Source organism: Eubalaena glacialis, chromosome 13 (assembly GCF_028564815.1).
Source record: "Eubalaena glacialis isolate mEubGla1 chromosome 13, mEubGla1.1.hap2.+ XY, whole genome shotgun sequence".
Classification (NCBI taxonomy): domain Eukaryota; kingdom Metazoa; phylum Chordata; class Mammalia; order Artiodactyla; family Balaenidae; genus Eubalaena; species Eubalaena glacialis.
This window is the reverse complement of record NC_083728.1, coordinates 6,133,010-6,158,456: the sequence shown is the minus strand read 5'-3', so window position 1 is coordinate 6,158,456 and position 25,447 is coordinate 6,133,010. Positions and strand designations below refer to the sequence as shown.

The 25,447-nt window shown below is 50.9% G+C and overlaps 1 protein-coding gene across 1 annotated transcript in view; it reads right to left on the bottom strand.

The window, feature by feature from the left end:
• BMP7 (bone morphogenetic protein 7) overlaps positions 1-25,447 on the bottom strand; it is a 90,480-nt gene that overhangs the window by 52,453 nt on the left and 12,580 nt on the right. The window contains exon 2 of the mRNA XM_061210154.1: positions 5,930-6,122. Within this exon, the coding sequence (XP_061066137.1) occupies positions 5,930-6,122 (193 nt within the window). The remainder of the gene's footprint in view (positions 1-5,929; positions 6,123-25,447) is intronic.

The following is a 25,447-nucleotide window of genomic DNA, read 5'->3' as shown; positions in this document are numbered from 1 at the left end:
AGTGAGCTGAGTTTTTAAAGGGCGAGGATGGCCTTGGGCTTGGGTCAGGGAAGCTCTGGATGAAGCTTCCTTCTCGAGGGAAGGCAGGAGCTGCAGCAGGCGTGCGAGTTCCTGGAGGGTGGGGACACCGGCTGAGGAGAGCCGTGGCATCTCCTCTGTGCGGGGAGCTGGGAGCCCTGAGGCGGGGCTGCTGACGGGGCTGCAGGTTACAAGGTCCCCACGTCGGCAGCACAGGCACAGCGCTGGCCTCCACCCTCCTCAATGCCCGCGGCTGCCTTGGGGTGAAGGGAACTGGCGAGCAGCCCCTCGGCCCCCCACCCCCTCCGGCCCGTCACGGGGACAGTTCCCTCTTCCTCAGAGTGACTCAGGCTACGGCTGAGCCAATCTTGGCCCCAGAGACCACTCTGAGGTCACCCTCCTGGCAGCCAAGGTCCCTGAGACAGACCGAGGGACAGTTTTTATCCAGCTGTCAGCTTCATCTCGACCTTGGCAGTGACTGACTCCCTGCAAGCGGGTTCTGCTGGCCTGCGGGCCCCAGGGTGTCTCACTGACCAGCTGGACCCCCTAGCGGTGGGGCAGTGCTGCGGGGAGAAAGCGTGGACCTGCGAGGAGAGGGCCGGGGCGGGGTGAGGCTGGAAAATGCCCAGCCTGAGTTCCACGAATGAAGCCCGTTAGCTTGCAGGACGCCCACCTCAAACTGCCTCATCTGGAGCTGGAACTGGAGTTAGAGCCAAGGGGGACAGAAGTGGGAGCAGCTCCTGGAAGCCGAGCCTCGACTGGCCAGCCCCTGACCCAGGGTTCCGAAAAGGAGGGCAAGACTCCAATCCCTACGCCGCCCCCCACCCTCCCCAGCAAGGCCACTGGAGCCAAGGCCACCATCCCAGACCTGCCTCTCGGCCCCCGCTCACCCCACAGCCGGCCAAGGGCGGCCTCTCCAGCTGCAAGTGGAGCCCAAAGGCTGTGGAAGGCCTCCAGCTCGGCTCATTTTCGGAATTTAATCTGGATTCCAAGAGATCAAGAGGAATCTGTGGAAAGTGGCTGCCACAGGGGGAGTGATGCTGAGGCCGACCCGAAGTCAGCTAAGCCCCGGCACGCCCAGGGCTTTCCTGGAGCTCAGGCAGAGGCTCGCCAGATGTCCCAGCTCCGAGCTCTGCGCAGCTGGGCGGTTGGTGTCAGGGAGGCCGCGGCTCCCTTAGCAGAGGGAGCAGGGGGCCACACAGCAGGGCGGCGGGGGCGGGATCAGGACTCCTCTCGGGGTCAGATGAGCCAAAGGCCTTCTGCTTGAAGAGGATGCGTGGCCCAGGCTGTGGAAATGCAAACAAGCACTCCACCTCCAAGCAAGCTTAGGCCTCCATACCCATCAGAAACTGCGAAATTAAGGGATTTAGCATAGAGGGCAAAGGCAGTACCACCACCCAGACCTGGAGCCCTTCATTTTCCTAAGCAGGTCTCTGCATTCCCAGTGACGGTGGTGGTGATGGTGAGGACGGTGGTGGTGGTGAGGATGGTGGTGGTGATGGTGGCAGTGATGGTGATGATTCTAATATCTGGTAAACCTTTACTGAGCACTTACTATGTTCTAAGTAAGTATGTTAATTCCCTTTATCCTCACCACAGCCCTGGGAGGTAGATTCAGTTATTATCCCCATTGTACAGAGGAGGAAACTGAGGCTCTGAGGGGTTACTACTTCCCAAGGTCACACTGGTACATAGTGTTGGGATGCGAATCTACACTCTTAAAAGCTGGGTTATCCCACCTGGGGAATAACAGAATAGGATCATTTTGCTTCTGGATTCAAAAACAGAACCTACCCAGAAAAAAAATCACTAATTCTTTGGAAAAAATGTTAACCTTTTAACTCTTGGAGAATGAGGGCCTTGCTTTCTTCTTTCAAGTATAGATAGGGGACTTCCCTGGTGGCGCAGTGGTTAAGAATTTGCCTGCCAAGGCAGGGGACACGGGTTCGGGCCCTGGTCCGGGAAGATCCCACATGCTGCGGTAGCAACGAAGCCCATGCACCACAACTACCGAGCCTGTGCTCTAGAACCCACGAGACACAACTAATGAAGCCCGTGCGCCTAGAGCCTGTGCTCCGCAAGAGAAGCCACCGCAATGAGAAGCCCGCTCGCCGCAACTAGAGAAAGCCTGCACGCAGCAACGAAGACCCAGCGCAGCCAAAAATAAATAAATAAAAAATAAATTAATTAAAAAAAAAAAGTATAGATAGGAAGTTTAGAAATCTAAAGCAAGCAGCCCCTTCCTGCCCTCCTGCTGCCTCTCGGTCCACCCTCTGCTCTGCTTTATACTTTGCACCTGCCATGTCCTCCTGTGTCTCCTCCTCTGTTTGACTGTGACCTCCTCGAGGGCTCGGACTGGGATCTGGTCACGTCCACCATCGCCCAGCACGGCAGGTACTCAAACATCTGCTGAGGGGGGACTCGGTCTTCCAGCAAAGCCCAAAGCCCCCTGAGGCAGGAATTCCCAACGCTGGCCTGAGCATCCCCAGAGATGGCCTGTGGCCAAGCTGCTCTTCGGGGCAACCTGCCACGCCGGCCACAGAGCCACTGACAGCTGTCCTGTCCCTCTTCCAACCACAGTGACTCAGGCCTTCTCCCCTCCCAGGGCCTCTGGATCCACCCCATGGAGCTAAGGCAGGGCCGAGGAGGCAGCCACTTCAAACCGTTACGGGACCAGTGCCCACGAAGTCAGCAGGTTGACATAAGCAGGAGGATGAGGAGCTGCCGGCAGGCGCTAGGGAAGCCGAAGGCTTGTGTTTCTTCTAAGTGAGGACCCAGTGGCTCGCACCCACCCCAGCAACATCACCTCCCTTCTGTCCTTCTAACAAACATGCCTGTCTCCACCTTAGGACGGTGGCCCTTGCAGTTCCCCTGAGATACTCTCCCCGCACCCCATTTCAGATCTTTCTAGTCCTTCAAATATCCCCAGCTCAACAGGCCTTCAAGGACCACCAGTCACCTTATCTGGCCAGTGGGCCTATTTATTTGCTTATTTGTTGACTGCCCATCTTTGCCCCCTGTTATGGATGGAATTGTATCTCCTACAAAGATGCGTTCAAGTCCTACCACTGGTGTCTCTGAATGTGACCTTATTTGGAATTAGGGTCTTTATGAATACAACTAGTTAAGTAATGAAAAGTCATGCTGGAGCAGGGCGGCCCCTAAGCCAAGATGACTGGTCTCCTTATCAGAAGAGGAGAGAGGCACACAGAGAGGATGCCAGAGCCGTGTGACAACGGAGGTGGAGATCGGAGCGGCGCAGCTGAGCGCCAGGAACGCAGTCGACGGCCGGCACGAGAAGCTGGAAGAGGCAGGAAGGATCCTCCCCCGCAAATTTCAGAAGGGACACAGCCCTGCTGACACCCTGATTTCAGACTTCCGGCCCCCAGCACTGTGAGAGAGCACATTTCTGTTGTTTCAAGCCACCCAGTGTGTGGTGCTTCGTGAGGGCAGGAAACCAGTACACCCCTCACACAGAGTTGAGACGAGGTCCCTGTCCCCGTGACCCGGGCTGGTTTATCCCAGCGGTTTAGCAGCAGTGGTTGAATAAGCAAACGGCTGGGCTCCCACGGGTCTCTCCAAATGCAGTGGCCTCTGCGCAGCCCACCCGCACCGCGAGGGAGGCACGTGCACGCCAGGACCGTCTCGCCCGTTGCCGGGTCTCCGCTGCTCTTCCCAGCGCGTGGAGTGGAGCGGGCGCGCACGGCAGGCGTGGGGCCGAGGGGTGGGGTGCCCCTCGCGTCAAGGGCGGGGCCTGAGGATGCTCCAGTCACGAAGCAAGCTCCCACGCACGTGAGGGCGGGTCCCACATCAGCCGTATCCCAGCTGACCCCAGAGACCACCGGCCAGGGAGGGCGAATGCCTTCCTGCGTGGAGAACTTGGGGGAAGAGCTGCACAGGTGACACCAGGCAACCCTCCCTGTCCTGCTCAGCCAAAGCCCATCGGGGCAGCCACATTCCTGAGGTTAAACCTCTGGATGGAGGTTTCTGAGGCAGGTTTGGGGAGCCTGCCAGGAGGCCCTGGGGTGTGAGCAGGGCTTGGCTTTTGCACAAGTGGACCGATGGAGTGCTACTGACAAATAGCCTCTGGGTACCTGCCTCGCCCCCAGTTAGTCAGCCTTCACGAGAAAAAAGTCAAACATGTGCTCTTGTTCAAGAGTCCCGGGGGATCTGTCAGAGTACAGAGCAAACATATGTTACCCTGGGGGACTGAACTCAATGCTTCTTATTGAAATTGGGTGTGGGGGCCAGGGTCCAGCCCACCAGGGTGAAGTGGGGCACCTGAGTTCCTTTAGTAAGATTCGGAGGTGATTGCCGAGGCTGCCTGCTCCCCGCCCCCCCCCCCCGAGCCACACCCACATTCCAGAAAGGTACCATCCCCTCAGGGAGGGTCTGCCATCGTCTCTAGCAGGGGAGCAGTACAGGGCAGTGCATTCAAGCGGGGGCTCTAAAATGCAAATTGAATCCACACTGAGATGCCATGTGTCACCCATCAGACAGACTAAGATCAAAACAGTTCGATAAGAGCCCATGCTGGGGAGCACATGGGGCCACAGGCCCCCTCTGTGTGGCTGGCAGAAGTATAAATTGACATAACCTCCAAAGGGAGCAGTTCAGCAAAATCTATCAGAGTCACCAATGTATGCGCCCCCGGACCCCACAATTCTATTTCTAGAACTATATCCGACTGATAGACAAGCACATGTGTTATACGCCCCACCCACACCGTCTATAATTTGGAAAAATTGAGAATCCACCTTGTGCACGCAGGAAACTGGCTAAATACCTTAGAGCACAACCCACACGATTGGAGACGTGTGGTGATGAAAAGAACAAGGATGCCCCCTGGGAAGGGCCATGGAAGGATGGTCAAGGTTTACTGTCAAGATTGGCAAGGTTTAGTGATAGAAGTAGGTGCAGGAGAGACCCTATGACGAGATACCATTTGTGAAAAGATTTAAATGCACACATATATTTGCTGATTTGAGACAACGCAAGAAACTGGGGGCAGACGCAGTTAATGAAGGCAAAACACTGGAAACGCTCAAGAAAAGCTTGGTTTTCTTAGTATTTAAGATGACCTTCCAAATGACAGTGCTGGCCAACCCAGGTGCTGAGAGTCGCTATGTCCCCAAATGTGCTACGAGGTCCCCTTTGCCGCTGAAGACGCTAGGACAGCCCAGCAGAAGGGGGCGTCCACACCACCTTTCTTCCGTTATGAGGAGTGGCAGGTGGTGCTGGTGGGAGTAAAAGTCCAACAGCCCGCAATGTCCAAGAACCCAGCCACCAGGCGGCACCACCTCGGGACTGCAGGATGTCCCTGTTAGAAGTTCCAGCCCATTCTCTTAGCCTTCTCACCTCTCAGAGGACTTTGAAACGAAACGGAAGGGTCTCAAGAAATTAAAGTCCTTCAACACAAGCTTTTGGTTCCTGACCTCAAGATTCCTGGAAGGCTGAGAGTTCTCTGCCTGTTTATTTTTGATTTGGGGATTTTTATCCCCTAGCATTTTATTACAAATGGCCACTTTCATTGGTGGCCTGACATCACATGCTGGGTTTCAGTGATGAATGGGAGAGAGGCAGACCGTCAAAAACGCTTCTTCCTCTTCCTCGTCCCCCTAAACACAGGCTGACCCAGACTACCCATAATTACCCACGGGGGCCACCCAATCCCAGGCTCACCTGGCTGTCCCCTATTCCTAACTCGATCTGCTGACGGTGATAGTTTTAAGAGGTGGAGACATACACCATACACCATCTCTAAAAAAGGATGCTCCATACAGGGCCTGGCACGTGGCCGGTGCTCCACGGGGGGAGCAGTCATGACCAGTCTGGTCGCATCCTCTAGCCACCAGCTCCTCTGTAGCTGAAGAAGCTCAGGACCTCTCCCAGGCACCAGTACAGCACCCACCTGCCCAAGTGCTCCTGCAGCACCTGGTAAACGCTGATCCGGAATGTCTCGTTAGTGAAGTGTTCCCGGATGTGGTCCTTGTAGATCCGGAATTCGGCTGCAGTCACCGCTTCCCCTTCTGGGATCTTGGAAAGATCAAACCGAAACTCCCGGTGGTGGTAGCGTGGGTGGAAGAACTCTTTGTCGTGTTCCACTGGAAAGGGGAGAAAACACACATCGGCACCAAAAGCTCATTAGTGACCGGGTTTCACTCTCCCAGCTCAGCGTCCAAGCATCTTGCCTAAGCTCGATAGAGACCTGCCCCGAGCCGGTGACCCCTGGTGATGACTGCCCGTTCCAGGCTGATCTGCAGCAGACTACAGGTCACAGGCTCAGACCCTTGGTCACCCAGGTGGGTCCAGGTGGTCACCTTGGACAGCAAGAACAAGGAACTCTGCATCTACTTGCTGGGGAGAGTGGGGTACCGACCAAGTCATCCCAGAGGCCCTGGACAGGCTTGGGTTCCGGGGACTCAGGCCTGGCCTCAAATCTGGACTCAGCCACTACCTAGCTGGGTGGGCTTGGACAAGTGCCAGGTAAGCTATCCGGACCTCAGTTTCCTTATCTGAAAAATGGGAATAATAATCCTCCTTCATGGGTTGTTGTGAGAGTTAAGTGATCTAATTCACATAAATAGTTTAACCACTGGAAGGGCTGGATAGCTGTGAGCTACAGTGTAAACATCAACCTTACTATGCCTGTCATGGGTTACCTTAGGCCAGTGGTACTCAGCCCTGGCTGCGTGTGAGAATCACCATGGGAACGTTGAGAAAACATTGATGCCCTAGCCCAGTGGAGGCTGGTAAATGTTTAATAACTGGCTCTCTAGGACCCGATCTGTAGTGTTGGCCAATTTTCATCTTGGAAGATTTGAAGCTACCAAAGTGAAGTCACTGAGGACAGAGATGGCAGACTGGCACAAAGTGGGGTCCAGCACCCTGACCCTCTCGGAACCAAATGAATCATTATCTTTGGGGAAGGGGCCCGGAAACCTGTACTTTTTAAAGCACCCCAGATGTCTCTAATAGCAGCCAGGGTTTACAAGCACAGCCTTAGACAAAAAGCAGAAAAAGAGGTGAATGGCAGCGTCTTGGCAGGGAGAGTGGGGGGTTTGGGAAAGGACTTCAGGACAAAATAAGGTAAAGGGACAAAGCCCTTCTCCCTTATACTGGCAGTGATACTAGACTAAGCCATTATGTCCACTTCATAGACGGCGAACACCAAGATGGATATAAGTCCAAGAACAATGCTTCTGGGAGTGGGCCCCTGGTTCCCAAGGATCATGCATCCTTTGGACTAACACGGAGCAGCAACGAAGGTGAGCATCATCGATGTTGCAAAGATGCAGGATGGCCAAGCCCAGGTGGGCCTGCAGCATCTGTAGATACCCTTCATTTCCTGGGAGCCACAGCCCAATCTCCACTTCCTGCCTCGGGGTTGGGGAACCAGAGAGACAGGGAGGGAGAGTGGAACCAGCTTGGCCGGAAGGGAGGAGAAACATGACCAGCGAGCTTCAGCTTTCTGAGCTTGAAAGCCCTCAGGCTGGGTGGGTTAGGGCCGCCACAGGTACAAGCAGGATGTGAATGCGTGAGTGCCTTTGAGGAAGGAGGTTCACAGCACTGGCAGCCCAAAGGCCCTTTAAAAACCAAAAATCTGTTTTAAACCTTAATAATATGACTGGCCCAGGGCATTTCCACTTTGATTTTTGGAGAAGATGAGGATGCAGGGTCTACTGTGGCAGCCTCTACGAAGTGCCACCCACTGGGGATCAAGTGAGCCTCGGGAGGGGACCCCAGGGTAAGGGGGCCTCTGTCACTAGGGAGATGCCCCGGGCCAGTCTTGGTCACCCTTCCAGCTCATTCAGCCCTCACGTCACCCTAGGAGGTGAGCACAATGCCGCGCTGGTAGGGGTAGGGGTGCACCTGAGACCCAAGAGGCGTGGTGTGGCCTCCCAGGGTCGGGGAGCTGGGACTCAGACCGGGGTCCCACCCAACCCGAGGCCTTAACCACACATCTCAGTGGCAGTGCTGACGGCTCAGCAAGGGGAGTTTCTTTGCTTGTCTGTCAGAACGTTTTCACTGCATTACAACGTACGTGTTGTACGTGCACAACCACAGGGGTGCAGTTCAGTGAACTGTCACACTGAACCCACCATGGAACCTTCTCCCAGATCAGGAAACAGAACATCACCAGTGCCCCCTTCCTCTCCCCCAGCTTCTCAAACCAGAGGTCAGTTTTGCTTGTTTCTGAACGTTATAAATGGGATAATACAGTATCTATTCTTCTGTGCCAGGCTTCTTTCACTCAACAGCATTTGTGCGATTCATCCATGTTGCTGTGGACATTCATTCCTCTTCGTTGCTGTGTAATGTTCCACAGTTCGATTACAGCCCTGTTCACGGATCCACCCTACAGGACACGGGCGTTTGGGTAGTTTCCAGTGCAGGGCTCTGAGAGCAGTGCTGCTGTGCACAGCCGGGCACCCGTGTTTCCGGGGGGCAGGCACACCCAGAAGTGGAGTTGGGCGTGTTCGCTATCGCGCCGGAGCACTTTTATGTGCGGGGGGCGGGGGTGATGGAAGAAGACAAGTCTGTCCTGCCAAAGACGTGGGCACAGTCTGGGGGTGACTCCTGTTCTCCTCAGGCACTTTTCTGCAGGGGACTTTGGGTGGGGGGCTGAGGGGAGGCGACGACTCCTGGAGAGAATCCCTGCGCCCCAGCGAGCAGCCGGAGGGTGCACCCGTGCCCCCCCGAGCTCGCTCGCAGTGAACTCAGCCGCGTCGCCCCCAGCCCCAGCCCCCCACCCAAGCCAAGGTCACCAGAGACCTCCCACAACCAAATGGAAAGGACACCCTATGGTCACCATTTTGCTGGACCTCCAGGTAGCAGCAGCCAACATGTGGCTCTTCCAGCCTCGGCAAACCTTGCCTTCCTGCAGTCCCCTTCACTGTGAACACTTAGCTGTCTCCCGCCCACCCCACCCCATCCTTCTGGCCACTCCTTGAAACATCCCCTTAGATATTTCCATTTACAGGAGTTGACATGCAGCTAGGGTACATCCAGAGTGGCCCCCCATGCTGACAGACTACACAGATACAGTCTCCATTTCCAACCATCTTCCCTTCTCCCCCAGCAAAGCCAAACCCCCAAAGGCCAGAAAGAACCCCTGAGGTGTGCGATGCTTCAATATTCAGCGAGCAAGCCTGCTTCGTGCCATTGTGCACAGGAGCCTCGGGCACAGTGCCTGGGACTCAGCGAGACCCCGACAGACCCCGGTCCCCCTGCTCCCAGCGCGGGGACAGACCACGCCTCACCACAGCTCCTACTGGCAAACACAGCCATCAACCCAAGCAGAGAATGGGGCAGTGGACCCCCCAATTTACAAATGAAGATGGCTGAAGAACCCAGAAGTGCAAAAAGGCACGTGCTCCGTGACGGTTCTCGCATTGAGCACTCTTGGCCGTCACGTGATGGATCCAGGAGAGGCAGGATTGAGCCCCATTTGACAGATGAGGAAACTGAAGCTCAGGGAGGAAAGGTAACTTGCCCAAGGTCACAAGTTAGGTGAGTGCCTGAGTCCGAAACCCCACTCTTGACCTTTACACTCTCTGGAGCCGGGTGGCCTGAGTTCAGATCTCAGCTGTGCGCCGCTTGTGGTCTTCGCCCAGTTACTTAACCTCTGTGTGTGTCCCCTTCCTCCAGGGATACAACACTGGTCCTTTCTCATAGGGAAGATCACAGGAGGTGGCACTTACAACAGTGCCTGGCAAATGGGAAGTAATTTGTATTGGTCATTTTTACAGGGCCTCTCAAACAATGAGCTGTAAGAGTGACAATCAGTACAGAAAAAATAATATGTGCATGTGGGTATTTACATAGTTCAGCTATGATAACTTTATTTGAAAAAAATTACAATAGATCAAACAGAAAAGAAATGTTTGGATAAGCATGACATTAACACAGGTACAATCACTAAAGTCACAGGCAATGAAGAAAGAAAACACTGATATATAATCACAAATATAGTTTGTTGCAGCAGGTGTAACTTTTTTTAATGTGTAAGATAAAACATATCTTAACTGCTAAGACAGTTAAGATATCAGGGTTATAAGGTTTCTTTTTTAAAAAAAGATAAATGGATAAAGTGTCCAACTAAATTTCTTGCAAACATTTACAGGCTCTTTGGCATGGCTTCCTAAGTGAATTTCTTTCATTAATCATTTTAAGACAATGAGAGGCATGAACCATGTCATTATTCTGTTCTTCCTGAAACCTACATAATCTTGTGATTTATCAAAGAAAAAACAGTCATTTTTAAAAAGAAGAGCAGCGACTAATTCAAAGTTCAAAGCAAATCCCAAATCTCCTCCTCCCAAGGTTTCCATTTTATATGGAAACCGCTCCACCATGTGGAATCTACACCATTTCAGTCTCAGGGATCAAGATGGCTTAACAGTCACCACTAAAGCAGATGGAAACATGCATGTATTTTAGGGAGAAAACTGTCTTTACACTTTGTTGTTAAATTACTGTAGTTGATTACCCAAGACTCGAGTTTTAAAAGAAATGCCTAGAGTTGATATCTCCCTGAGCCCATTAAGAAAAGCAACCTAAGGAAACCCAGAAGCTAGGAAACCAGCTTTTTCTCCCACTGCCCTTTATATTCTAGAACACCACTGACTGAGAGAACTCACAGGAATGAACAAAGGACTTTCATCTTCAAAAGATTAAAGAAGTCCAAACCCCTGAGACCAAAAGCTAAGTCCAAAGAAAATAGATTCCAGAAAAACCATCCTGACAGCAACCAGCTTCACGACTGTCCCCAAAGTCGATTCTGGTGTCCTTCTTTTACAAAAGCCTGAAATAATAACCCCAAAGCTGGCCCTGGGAGGGCAAATTTTGGGCTGGAGGGTGCCAATAAAGGGTAGAGGCAGGTGGAACAGGAGGCCACTGACCTGGGTATCCCCTCTCATGACCCTCTGACATGTCAGGCAAGACCTCTGCCCCACATACAGGTCAAGCCTGATCCCCAAGCATCACCCAAGAGCGTTTGCCTCCTCTCAGCACCTAGGGTTTCTCCTCCCATTTACAGTCACACGATATGTACAAGTGTGCCCCTCACTAAGTTAGGGTCCTCTGCACAAGTGGATTACGATAACCAAAGGCAGCTTGCCATGCAGACTTGCAGAGGGCAGCAGGCATTTAAAAGGTACCTAAGTGGGGCTTCCCTGGTGGCGCAGTGGTTAAGAATCCGCCTGCCAGTGCAGGGGACATGGGTTCGAGCCCTGGTCCGGGAAGACCCCACATGCCGCGGAGCAACTAAGCCCGTGAGCCACAACTACTGAGCCCACGTGCTGCAACTACTGAAGCCCGCGCACCTAGAGCCTGTGCTCCGCAGCAATGAGAAGCCCGCACACCGCAACAAAGAGTAGCCCCTGCCCTCCACAACTAGAGAAAGCCCGCGAGCGGCAACGAAGACCCAAAAATAAATAAAATTAAAAAATAAATAAATAAAGGGTACCTAAGTGGAGATTTCCAGAGCCATGCTTTATAGAACTGTATTTAACACCCTAAAAATTAGGGGTATGCCCCCCCGATATACACACACTGATGTGCATACATAATAATACACAAAGATAAATGAATACAATGAATTCTTATACACATGAGAAAAGAGATATAGAAGATGCAATATTTCTCCTGCTCCCTAAGGGTTCATTTCATGCTGAGACACAGCTCACTGTGATGTCACCAGTAGGTGCCACGTTCACGCCACTCTTTCTCTTGGAGAGCTTCATCGTGGCTCTTGCAATCAAGCCAAATGGTCCCAAGGGAGCCACCATCTTGTCCCATGACCTACTTCTCCAGAGTTGAGGGATGGGAGGGAACAAGCCCCAAGCTGGGCCAAACACAAGATATCTTTTATTTTTACTGGTACCTGGTGGGAAAGAGCCCCGTTTGTTTTCTCTGCCTTAAACCCTAAGGATGTAATGTGGCACTCTGGGCAGCCACACACCACCGCCGTTCAGAGAAAGCTGGTCGGTGAGAAAGAAGATTCCAGGCAAGGAGGACAGAGCTCAGAATTAAGGGGGAAGCCTTCCAGGCTCGATCCCCTGGCCTGGTGGTCCCCGTCCTTCCTGAAGTTTGAGGTTTCAGTTCTTCTAATTTGTGAGTCACGTGGAGACCCTTCAGACAAGTCCCGTGTAAGCTATTTAGAGTCAGGTCGCTGTCCTTTGCAACCAAGGCAGTTCTGAGCAAAACAATTGAGCCCAATTATATACACACCCAGAAATGGATGGGCAGGAAACACACCCAGGTAATAGTGGGGATGTCCAGGTGACCATTTGCCGTGAAAGCTGCTTTCTTCAGACGTGGATAATTTCCAAGTATAAGATGACCCCTTGACTGAGCTCTGGGAACAGGGGCAATGACGTCTCGATCATGAGCCTCCAGTGCCCCGCACAGCCTGATGCTTAGTAGGGCTCCATTAGTCTATTGGATTCAATATATTACTTCGTGTAATCCTCTTCTAGTCTTTAAGTCAACTATTTTATTGATAACATACATGCAGTAAAGCACACAGATCCTACGTGTTCATGAAGTTTGGTGAAATTTCTCAATGCAAACGCACCCAGAGCAGGACACGGCACATTCATTACTAGCACCAAAGACACCCCCCCCGGGCCCCTCCCAAACACCAGCCCCTTGCTCATCCCCAAAGGTGACCACCATCCGAACACCCAACACCACAGACTCACTGCCTGCCTAGGGCTTCCCCTTCTGCCTCTGCTTCCTTCACTTAACTGTGTCCGCGCGCACCCTCTGTGGCTATGCGGAGTGGTAATTCACTCATTTCCACTGCTGTATTGGACCCCATTGTATGAATAGGCCACTGCTGATTTTTCTATGGGCATTTGGGGAGTTTCCAGTTTGGGACTATTACAAATCGGGCTACGATGAACATCCTTCCTTTTGGTGAACACAATTCTATTGGGTAAACACCCTGAAGCAGGATTGGGAATGGACAGAAGTCAAAGATTGGTCAAGGGCAAGCATTTTGAAGAGAGGGAAATCGAGAAGGGCTACCCAGTGCTGGCTAGGAATGCCTCATGGGCAATAATGCCAGTGGTGGATAAAAGCACAGGAGGAAGAGCTCCACAGGTGAAGCAGGAGGGAAGAAAACACGTGTAGATGCAGAAAGCTAAACTTGGGGTGACCTGTGGGAAATTTGGGCAATTGAATGTCCAATTGGGGGCTGTTGAATTGCACTCATGCATCTAGTTTTGTGGGAAAAATGCACATCCAATGAGAAAGATGAGCACCGCCTCGGACCACTACTTGGGGGGCTGTGTGGGAGATGGAAAACACGGCCACCGCAAGACCTCGGTCCAGGGGAAGGAGCAGGCCCAGAGACAGGCAAGATAAGATGACCAGATGGTAGCCAGAGTCAGATAACAGGGATAGGGAGACCACGCACGGGATTTGATCGTCGGCTGTTTAGAGACCCCAGGAAGTGGTAACGGTGGAGACAGCCGTGCAGAAAAGGCAAAGAGAGCAAGACCATGGCCAGCTGCAGAGGACAGACATTTGCATCGTGGAGAGGGGACTGTCGGCCCATACAAAGCTGCCTTCATTCCTTCCTTGAGCCGGTCTCCCGGCCAGGGCTAGGAAGACCTGATAAATAGTAGTAAGCAAGTTAATGGCCCAGCTTGTTCCTTCCAAAATTTCATGGTTTTTAGAAAAAGCTTAGTTAACTTTCCAGACTATGCGGTCCTCTCACTGTCCCCAAAAGATGCCGCCAAACTATGAGAGAGGACTAAATATTTTATAAGCAAAGTGACACTTTCCAAGTAAAAACTGCAAGTCCAGCATTAGAAGTCTGCTCTTTACGCAGCGTCCGGTTTCCCTGAGCTCAGACTGGACCACGAGCTCCAGTTGTGGGCTAGGGGCAGACCCCTGAACGCCTTTCACGAGGCTCCGAGAACCAACCAAAGCCCAAAATATAACCAGAAACTAGAGCTGAGTTTTCAAAGACCCTTGACTTCTTAGGATCCTGTGGCCCAGCATCCCCCCACCCTGATTTCACTCTGAAACTTTCACCCCAGGCTCCTTCCTGTCCTACGGGGATACAATTCATCCAGAAGGTTCTGGCACACGCCAGAATGCACTGGAGCTGATGTTACCAAGGCTGCTGTCACTTGGCGATTTATGGCTCTGCAGCTTCAGGGATGTGAAATTTGATGATGGCTCTTCATTCATTCCAAGATTTACACGGCAAGATTAAGGAGCTTGAAAAAGCCGCCAGAGGCATGCTATAAATTGGGAGTCCTAGAGAACTGAAGAGACATACCAACGACCCTAACAGGAAAATGTTCTCTTAATAACATGAGCGTTGATACACTGTGCTGCTCTTACAGAAGAAGGGAGACGGTCCTAAACATAGAGAGGAGGAAAACTGCATCAAAGTCTAACATGATAAACACTGCCAAGAAAATATTTCGGTGTCTCCTCACCCCCACTGTATTCATTCTACAAGTATTTCTTGACCGCCCGCTCTGGGGGAAGGAGTCCTCTGTTGACCTGCTAGAGGCGAGAGGTGGATAAAAGCTCACTTGGATTGCAGCTCTGTCACCTACCCAACCCCTGAGCTAGGTAACAGCCACCGTTTTAAAATTTTTATTTTTAATTGTGGTAAAAATACACACAGCATAAAATCTGCCATCTTAACCATTTTAAAGTGTACAGTTCAGTCGCGTTAAGTCCATTCACATGGCTGTGCAAGCAATACGCAGAACTCTTTTACTCTTGCAAAACTGAAACTCTGGCCCCATTACACACCTCCCCATTCTGCACCCACCCCATCCCCTGGCATCCACCAGTCTACTTTCGGTCTCTATGATTTTGACAGCTCTCTGTACCTCGTACAGTGGAATCACACAGTATTTTATCCTTTTGTGGCTGGCTTATTTCACTGTGCCCAATGTCTTCCAGGTTCATCTATGTTGTAGCATGCTTCAGAATTTGTTTCATTTTCAAGGCTGAATAATATTCCATTGTGTGGATACACTACGTTTTGTTTATCCAGTCATCTGTCAGGGAACACTTGGCTTGCTTCCACCTTTTGGCTCTTGTGAATAATGCAGCTACAGATATGGGTGTGCAAATCTCTCTTTGAAACCCTGCTTTCCATCCTTTTGGATATATGCCCAGAAATGGAATTCCTGGATCATATGGTACTTCTATTTTTAATTTTTTGAGGACTTATCATACTGTTTTCCATAGAGGCTGTACCATTTTACATTCCCACCAACAGCACACAGAAGTTCCAGTTTGTCCACATTCTCTCACCAACACTTGTTATTTTCTGACGATTTGTTTTGTTTTGATAGCAGCCATCCTAACGATATGAGGAAGACGGGTACCATTATAAAAGCCCTCCCACTGGCCTGGATACCACATCACATGTGTCACACACACATCATTTCCTCGAATCCTTATAAAACCCCCACTCAGAAGTAAGCACGTGCATCGTGCCCATTCTACAGATGAGGACACTGAGGCTCAGAGAGGTAAAGTCAGTTGCCCACAGCCACACAGCTGGTCTGAATGCTTCACCACTTGGCCACACTCTCTCCCTCATGCCGGGAGCCACCGCCAACCTTTTAGCAATGGAGACGATTAAATAAAGACATCCCTGAAGTACACACCAAGCTCACAGCACACACGACGCGGTCACAACATTAATCTCCTTAAAAGCTAAACTCAGAGAGCGAGGACTCTGCATCACACTCAGGTCCCTCTCTGGTTTGTGAATGTTGCTCCTGCTGGTGGTAGACTCACCCCGAGGGAGGCCGACCGCTTGAAGGTGGCGTAGCCTTAACCCGTCTCCCCATCCTCCCTCCCCAGCCCCCCAAATCAGGGGGCGGGGCCCCGCCCGGCAGAGGGCACACAAGCGGCATTGTCTCCCCTGAACTGCCGCTTCAACTCTCGAACTTTCCACCAAATGCTTTGGCTGCCAGCAAGACCACCTGGAGCCCCAGCGCCGGGCGCTCCGAGAGGGTCTTCGGAGACACTGCCTCCTTGTTAGACGCAGGGGGCCGCGTCCCGAGCCGCGGGTGCGGAGGCGAGCCCGCTGGCGGCCAGGCGCTTTGTCATAAGCGTGGCAGCCGCGCAGATGTGGAGGGGGTGGAGCAGAGAATTGCTGCCCCGCGAGATTAAACACCCCGGCGTCAACATGTGTGCACTGTTGCCTGAACAATGTTATCATTGTGAATTGAATGGACCAAAGGGTTTAGGGGATGGGGCGGGGAGACGGAGAAAAGATGGGTTTAATTATCTCTAGGGCCAAAGCCAGTTGTTTGCCTAAAAAGCCCCAGACGCTGGTAGAGCTGAAAAGAAAAACAGGCTGTGAGCTTACATCAACCTTTCCGCCATAAATCGAGGCAGCCATCCGTCACCCAGGGGTACCCCGTCTCCCCAGAGGGGGGGGGGGACCCAGCCATCAGGGACCTCTGGGTCCCCACCCCATCCTTAGCTAATTGAAAATGAGGGGAAAGAATGGAAACTAGTTACTATTTCAGCTAAACTAGTGATTCTTAGCCAGGGGCAATTTTGTCCTCCCCTCCCCTCCCCAGGGGCTCTTGGGCAATGCCTGCATTCCTTTTTGTTTGTCACAGCTTGGGGAACGTGTGCTACTGGCGTCTGGTGGGTAATGGCCAGGACACTGCTAAACATCCTACAGTGCCCAGGACAGCCCCCACTACAGGGGGTGGTCCAGCCTCAACTGTCAACCACGCCGAGCTGAGAATCCAGGAGCTAACAGACACACAAGCCTCACGAGAGCCAGGCGGTTTTGGTCCCACCTGGGCTCTCAATCGGCTGGGTGGGACCCCGAGCTCCATGGGCCTCAGTTCTTCCCTCAGTAACAAAGGAATGGATTTAATTGGTCTGAAGTCCCCTTTCACTTCTGTTAGGTTGTACCATAAAAAGTTGTGAAATTTCCAATTTTGACCTATGTGTAGTTCAACCTAAACTTGAATTCTACATCTGCACGGTCCAGTATGGCAGCCACTAACCACATGTGTCTACTGAGCACTTGAAATGTGGCCGGTGTGGCAGTGTTTACATTTATTTCAGTGTCATCAGTTTAGATGTGCCCAGGGGCGCCTGTACTGGACGGCAGATACGGAACATTTCCATCATCGGGGAACGTGCTATTGGACAGCGCTGTTCTGTAGCATCAGTGCACTGGTTTCTGACAGCAGCATGACGACAGAAAGAGCTTATCACAAACCAGGGTCCAAATCCGTGTTCTCAGAGAGACAGGGAGGTTCTTCCTCAAAAACAGGTTCCCAGTGTGAGAAATTTCATGGAAGTAGGGAGAACCTAATCCCGGAGCTGTGGGAGAGGACTGGGACGGACGCTGGTGGCCCCTGGGCTCTCGGTTCCGTCTGTAAAACAGGAATGACGACCCCTGCCCCGGTCACAGGGCCACCTGGGAGTTTGTCACTTGCTGAGTGACGTCAGGCTGGGTAATCATCAGACCCAGCAAGTTCAGGGGCTCTGCTTCAGGCCCACCCGGCGCCGAGACCCCTTCCCCTCGGCTGAGCCGGGCCGTTCACTCCCTCCCAGCCACCCCTCCCCGTTCATTTCCTTCCTAGGGCTTAAGGAAGTGATTGATTGGCCCGTTGACCTGTTTATTAACCATCTTCTTTTCTAGGTTTTAACTCCCAGAGTAAGGCCTGAGAGAAGGCAGGTACAGAACGTAAGAGGCTTGAACGTGGAGCCAGGCTGGCAGAGGAGTCCCGGCCCTGCCACCCACGGGGCGCTTGGGCAAGTTACTCCTCATCTGTCAAATGGGAGGATGATGAGAATCACACTGACTTCACTGGGTCGGTGTAGGATTACAACAGACCAGGGATCCTCAAGCTTCGGCGTGTTCCAGAATCACCAGGGAGCCTGTTAAAACACAGACCACTGGACTGACTCCCAGTATTTGTAACATGGGAGATCTGAGGTGGGGCCCAAGAACTTGCACTTCTAACAGGTTGTCAGGAGATGCCGATGCCGCCGGTCCAGGGACCCCACTTTGAGAACCGCCAGAATAGAGCCCGGCCGTGGAGTCCTTGGTACGCAGAAAAGTCTTGAACGATGTCAGCTCTGATTATTTTGTTGTTCTCCACTGTTCCATCCACCATACTCACTTGCCTGGCACTTGGCAGGTTCTCAAGTATCTCAGTGAACAATCTTTGGAAACTTTCCCCCCGGGTTCCCTTAGGAGGGCAGAAAAGCCCCTCTCGGTCTCACTCAGCTCTAGAAGCAGCAGAGAATTGGGGTTGAGATGGGGCCCTACGGCCTGGGTTCAGACTCGGACTCTGCCAATCACCAGCAGTGACTCAGGACAAGTTAACCCATCTCTGGGAGGCTTAGCTTCCCCTTCAATAAAATGGGGACATGAAGAGGTCTCCAGTTATGGGGCCGTCATGAGAATTCAAGAAGACAGAGGCCAGCGATCATGGGACATGACAACGACAAGCGCCAGACCAGAGCAGGCCCCGGGAGCGGCCGGGAGTGGGAGAGGCAGTGCGGCAGCCCACGCACCCCTCCCCAGGACAGAAGGGTGCCTGCTCAGACCTTCCCCCAAAGCAGCCAGAGACTCCTGGGTCAGCTGGGCAGGCACAGCTGGTTTAAGGTATTTTAGAAGCAAATCAAATCAAATGAGAATTTATAATCCTTCCTGAGGTCTGGGTTCCATCAACCTCAACTCATTAGGCCAGAGCAGTGCAGGTGCAGCTAAGGAAAAGATTGTTCTGCGTTTCCTTCATGCTGGACTCCCATCTCCCTTTCACAATAAGAGTCTTCTCTAAACCCCATACTTGGAGCAAAACACTCATCACAGAGGCATCAGCGTCCACTTCTGCAAATAGGACTGTAAAGAGATGTGCAGAAGCCGCCCTGGAGGCTTGCAGGGGAAGTCTGGTGGAAACCAGCAAACTTCAAGACCCTCATTCATTTCACGCTCACATTGCAACACACTGAACTTGACTTCCCAAGCTGAACTATCAAAACACCCTTAAAACTGCATTTTTGTCCCTTGAACCTATTTCTGGTAAGTGAAGGAGAATCCGAGGTCAAACCAAACAATGGTTCTGAAATTACAGTTTGGATTCTCTGTTGAATGTAACCGGCAGAGCGGCAAACAGATTTCCGAAGTGAGTCTCCTCTGGTTTACGTGAAACAGGTCTAAATGGGGTCATCCTTCCAAATAATTGGAAATGATTGGTAGTGATTTAAGGGAACACTTGTACAATTCAATGGATAAAGTTTTAAAACAGGCAGCACTAGTCTATGGCGTTAGAAGACAGGATGGCAGTCGCCCTTGGGTGAGGCTGTGAGGGGGCTTCTGGCAGCTGGTCACGTTCTGTTTCTTGATCTGGGCACTGGTACCTGGGTGTGTTCACTTTGTGGCAATTCCTAACTGTTCTAGATTCGTGCACTGTTCTGTACACAAGTTAAACTTCAATAAACAGTTTTATTAACAATACGTATTGGCTGGCTTTATCCATCTCCAGTTGTACTCAAGAAGTATCTGTCACCATAGTCTCCCTATGATAAGAGGTACAATTTCATACCAGCTGTTTGGGGAAAAGATACTAACACCTTTATCAGTTTTAAGACATCTTGGTTTCAGAAGCATCAATAACCAAAGAAATGGGATATTATGCCTAAAGCACCTAACTGGGAAACGTGTATGTGGCATCCTACTGCCCTGACCTATGACCCTCCCGTTAGCAAGGCTGTTTATTCACCTGCTCCAAACCCATCCTTCAAGCCTGAGGAGCAGCTCGGAATCAAGTTTAAGAGGGAGGGCTCAGTAACTGGACCTCCAAATTCAAATACACTTTCTGGGCCAGCTACTTACTTCTCTGTGCTCAGTTTTCCCATCTCTAGAATAAGGAGGATAGTAATAGCTCCCACCTGAAACAGCTGTTATGAGAATTAAATCAGTAATATAGGTAAAGAGGATAAAGTGTACTTAGCACATAGTAAGCCCTTCACAAATGTTAGCTACAAAGATCATTATTATTTTTATGGCTAGCTTAGCGATAATTAGATCGTATACACACCCCCAACTCCCCCACCCAGCCACAAGGGGCCAAAGGCTGACCCTCAGAAACCTTATTTATGTAGCATGATCTACCTTCTAGACCCAACCGATTCACGAGTGAACATGTAATTCAAGCTAAGGGTCCCTCCCGAGGAATTTTATTTGGGTGCAGTAGCTCAACCAAGTCATCAAGAACTCAAGTTTCTTCCGTCTTTTTGCTCTGCCATTGCCTGCATATCGATGTTCAGTCCTTAAGCTTGTTGCCTAATGGTCACAAGATGGCTGCCATGGCTCCAAACATCACATCTTCACAGAACCACATTCAAGGTAAGAAAAGGGAGAAAAGGATAGACTGTTCTGTTTGTTCATCTGTCACCCATCAGGAAGCAAAATATTTTTCAGAACCGTCTCCCACACCTTTCTACTCCCAGCAGATTTCCTCTGGTGCCTCACTGGTTAGAACACCATCCCATGTCCACTCCATCCTGCTAGGGAAGCTGGTAAGGCAAGTATGTGGCTAGCCAGAGAGCTGTGACTACAAGTTGCTGTGGGTGGCCATCTTTCTCCCAATAGGCAGGGTAGCAGAGGAATCCAGTGGGGCAGAGAGGTCAGAGGGAAGCTATTCAGTGAGGGACATGGAGAGTAACCCCTGGACTCTCTAAGGACATTCTAGTTGCTGTTATGTCCTTTCCCAGGTCTTGGGGATGCATCAATTTCCTATTTTTTCTCCTTAAACTAGTTTGAATATATTTTCTTGCCTGCAACCAAAAAATTCTGTTACATATAATTTTGTTCACACCAAACACACACTGCACAGAAACAACACCTGAAAACACCTTCTACCTCCTTTTCCACTGATCATCTCTTCCAACCAGTGGGCCTAGGGATATACCCAGACCCTCTCACATCGGTCTCTCTTGGAAACAAGCAGAAGTAACCCATGTGCCCAGAACCCACTTACTGGAAAAAGTTCTTACAGGCTTTCAGGGTACAAACAAGGTTCTACCAGGATAGCAGGGCTTCCGTCCAAGTAGCTCTCCACCCTCGGCTCACCAACAATGACACAGATTCTTAACATGCCTTGAGTATCTTGATCTGTTCATCCTCTACCCAGAGGGAAACAGGAGCCACCTGTCCCACAAGCCCCCTCTACCCAGGGGCTCAGACCAAGCCCCACCTGGCCTCTGTTTTCTTCCAGGGGACAATGATTCTGACCTTTTCAGATCATTTTCAAGAAGTTTTGCCACTTGTCTAAGGAGATGGTGATAAAATAAATATAGTTTTCAGCACGCAACTGGCTGTTGGCCAGAATCCCACGCAGTCTTCAAAGTCAGGGCGAGAGGTGTACCTACTCACAGGTTCGAGTTTAAAGAGAAACTGAAGTCTCTCCATGGGCTGCAGAGGGTCTGGTTGAATTAATGCCAACATGCAACCCAACTTCTGCATACATTCACTGCGGCACGCAGTGGAGACTTTGGAAACTAGCTTAGGGTCCCCATTTATCTGGGCACAGTGAAGAGTTGAGTCAAATCACATGTGCAGATAACTTCTGTAAATCCAACTATACACCACATAGGCAACAACGACAAAGAGGGAGAGAGAAACAACTTAGATTATTTGAATGGGGCTACATAACGAACACTTCCAATGCACTTTCCTTCCCCACGCTTTCCCTCCTACTGTGTGGGCCAGAAGCCAGTTTCATTCCTTTCCATCCTTCCTTGTAGCAATATCTGGCCTTGTGAACCAGTTTGGGCCAGGGGACTTACAGAGAAGTCTTCTAGGGAATGTCTAGGAAGCCAGGAGACAGATAAGCAAGGAGAGCTCTTTGGACCCTTTCCCTTTCTCTTGCCTTGAACGTGAGGTTATATGAAGATGTGATGTCTGGGGCTGTAGCAGCCATCCTGTAACCGTGAGGTAACAGACATAATAAGGCATTTGAGGATGGTGAAGGCAAGGGGGAAAGTTCGTGGATACCTGGATGATATTACTGAGCTGCTATCTCAAACTTGGAATCACTTCACAGAAGACTTGCTGTTATGGGAGATATTGACATGTTTCTAATGCTGAAGCCACTGTTAGGCAGGTATACTGTGACTTAGAACAAGTCCTAAATGAGACATCATTCCTCTCCACAGAAACAAGGAGCAGGCTTTGGGAGGTGTGTATCTTACAGCACTTCCTGTTCATGAGAGTGGTGCTAGTGTTTAAAAGTAAGTATTTTGGGGGACTTCCTGGCAATCCAGTGGTTAAGAATCCGCCTTCCAATACAGGGGAAGCGGGTTCGATCCCTGGTCGGGGAACTAAGAGCCCGCATGCCGCGGGGCAACTAAGCCCGCGAGCCCCAACTAGAGAGAAGCCAGCGAGCCCCAACGAAAGATCCTGTGTGCTGCAACCAAGACTCGATGTAGCCAATAAATAAATATATATATATATATATATATATTTTTTTTTTTTTTTTTAAAAAAAGGTATTTCGGTATAATATGGCACTAAACTTAAGCCAACTGTTTCATCTCATGGGCCATGGAAGAACTGGCAAACTACCCCAATGCTGGAAGAAAAACCAGCAGCAGGGACTTATACAGAGTGTGTCTATCTCCAACATGGCAGCTTCCTAAGGGATTCCAAGGGTAATTTTCACGCTGCCCAATTTCTGTCTGACCCACTGCCCCCACAAAGGGGCAAATGCAGCATCACACTGTTCTTAAAATGTCCAGGCCTCGTCAAAATCTATAATGGGAGTTGAATAAATAATATAAATACGATTTTTCAAACGTGAAGCTACTTAGGAAAATGCAGGGTCTTAAATGTGAGGACCCAAGTTGGACCTGGAGAGGAACTTACAGGCGTCCCCAGTGAGGACGAATCAGGACATCAGGCCATAGCCATGTTTACAGAAGGACCTAAAAGAGATTCTGCAGCCAGACTGGGCTCCAAAGGCAGTACCAGGAGCAGCCCCTGTTTACTGAGAGATGGCTGCCATCATCCCATTTAGTCCCAGCTGCCCTGGGCCCTAAGCCACACCATATGAGAGGGGAACTGCTATGAACTAAATTGGGTCCCCCAAATTCATGTGTTGAACCCCAACCTCCAACAGGATGGTATTAGGAGGCGGGGTCTTTGGGAGGTGGTCAGGTGTAGATGAGGTCATGAAGGGATGGGATTAGTGCCCTTATAAAAAGAGGAAGAGACTTGAGCCCTCTCCCCATCATGTGAGGACACAGCAAGAGGGCAGCCGTCTGCAAGCCAGAGAGAACAGAACCCAGCCATGCACGCGCCCTGATCTTGGACTTCCAGCCTCCAAAACTACGAGAAATAAACGTCTGATGTTTCAGCTACCCAGGAAATGGTATTTTGTTATGGGAGCCCAAGCTGACTAAGACAGAAGCTGGGTCCCAGAGCACTTGAATGCCTTCAGTCACCTGCATGAGGTCACACACCAGTGACCTGGGACTCAAAGCCAGACAGACCTGCTGTCCCCAAAGCTGGGTAAATGACTTGTCACCCCTGAGTCCCAGTTTCCTCACACATAAGAATAAATGTGGAAATCGTGCTATTTGAAGAATGACCGGCATGGGTGGGTCCTCACTTCAGGTGGAGGTCAGTTGCCCATATCAAAAAATGTCGGACACAGGAAATGCTACTAAGTCTGACATAAACAGAGTTCAGGAAAAAAAGAAAAAAAAAAGAGAAAAGGGTACAATTTTACTGTGAAATTTTTATTATTCATTTTTTTAAAGAGTAGGCCAGCCCATAGACAAGTGTCTAAATCTGAGGGGTTGTCTGTGCCCTAAGCTGGCGGACATACGGAGGGCTAGTCCTGATGATCTGGTGTTTCCTTAAACCTCTGCATCGATAAACACAGATTATAATCAGCAAGAGGTAACTTTCTAGTATAACAGGACTTGTAATAACAAAAGCAGCTTCCTGGTTTGCCTCGTGCCCAGTCAACAGAGGCCAGCTTCCAGCTTCATCACGGGGCATCCCGGCTAAGGGAGGACCACCCCGACCCAAATCCCACAGCGCTCAGTTGGTGGGACACGTGCCCACGCCGCTCCCATCCCCAGAAGGTGCTGGGCGGTGCATCCCACTGCCCTACATGCCAGGGGGAGCTGCACGGAGGACCTGCACAGGCAGGCCACCCCCAGAGTGGTCCGAGTTTTGGCCAGGCAAGTGACAGCATTGCTGCCGGCCACTAACGTTACGTATGGGGCACCAGCTGCCATGTGGGCACCATGCTCAGCTCTCCTCCCGCCACCGCGGAGGGGACAGATCCTCACAGCAGCCCAGGTGGCAGGCGCCAACACGAACCCAGAGGAGGAAATGGGGACCCAGAGTTTCATAACCTGCCCAAGGTCACAGAGCTAACAAGTAGCAGAGGTGGGATTTAGGCTCAGGTCCGACCCCAGAGCCAGTCTTAACTACCACCTGAGACATTTTAGGACAATTTTTTAAAAAAGAGAACATGGGACGGGGCTGCTGGGATGAAGCGAATTTAGGAAAAGCTGTGCAGTCTACCTGATCACTTTGGTGGGAATTTGTGATGCACGACCCACATGAAAGATGCCAGGAAGTCTTCAGAGGAGCAATCTGTTTAACTAAGAGTTTGTTCAAACTCAGAGGTCCTCCGACATCCGGGAAGAGAGAGGGTTGTCTCTGTGTCACTGGACGTCTGCAGAGGACAGAGGGGTCAGATAAAACTCAGACTTTTTTACTATTTACCCTTCCCCAGGTAAAGGGTATAGGCAGTCTAAAGCAGGAGTCAGCAAACTTCTACAGCAGACCAGATAATAAATATTCTAGGCTTTGGAGACCGCACCGTCTCTGTTGCAACCACTCAACTTTGTGGATGGAGCATGAAAGCAGCCACAGACAAGGCGCAAACAAAATGAGTTCTGATAAAGCTTTACAGACACTGGAGTCTGAATTTCATCTCATTTTCACATCATGGAATATTCTTCTTTTATCACCCTTTTTGAAAAATATAAAAGCCATTCCGGCTCACAGTCTGCACAAAAATCAGCGGGTCTCCCTGCTTTATTTATTGTAGCTCTGAGCCGCAGTGAGAAATGGAAAAGGCAGCTTCCTTGCTCACCACCCCTCCCCCCAGCAAGTTACCTGCTGGAGGGGAACAAGGTAAGAGAGAGGTTTGCCCTATTTCCTCCTGAGAAGCTGGCGGAGGGAAATAAAGAGAGACCAGTTCTAAGTGTGTGTTTAATAAGTTTTTAGTATCATCGGGCAAAAGGTGCTGTAAAAATATTTTGGTTCCCGGGAGACGATGCCTGCTCTTGAGAGATTTGACCTCCTTTTCATCTCCAGGCTGTTTCAAATCCAGGCAGAGCTGGGTCCCCAGGAGAGGGCTCACATTTTG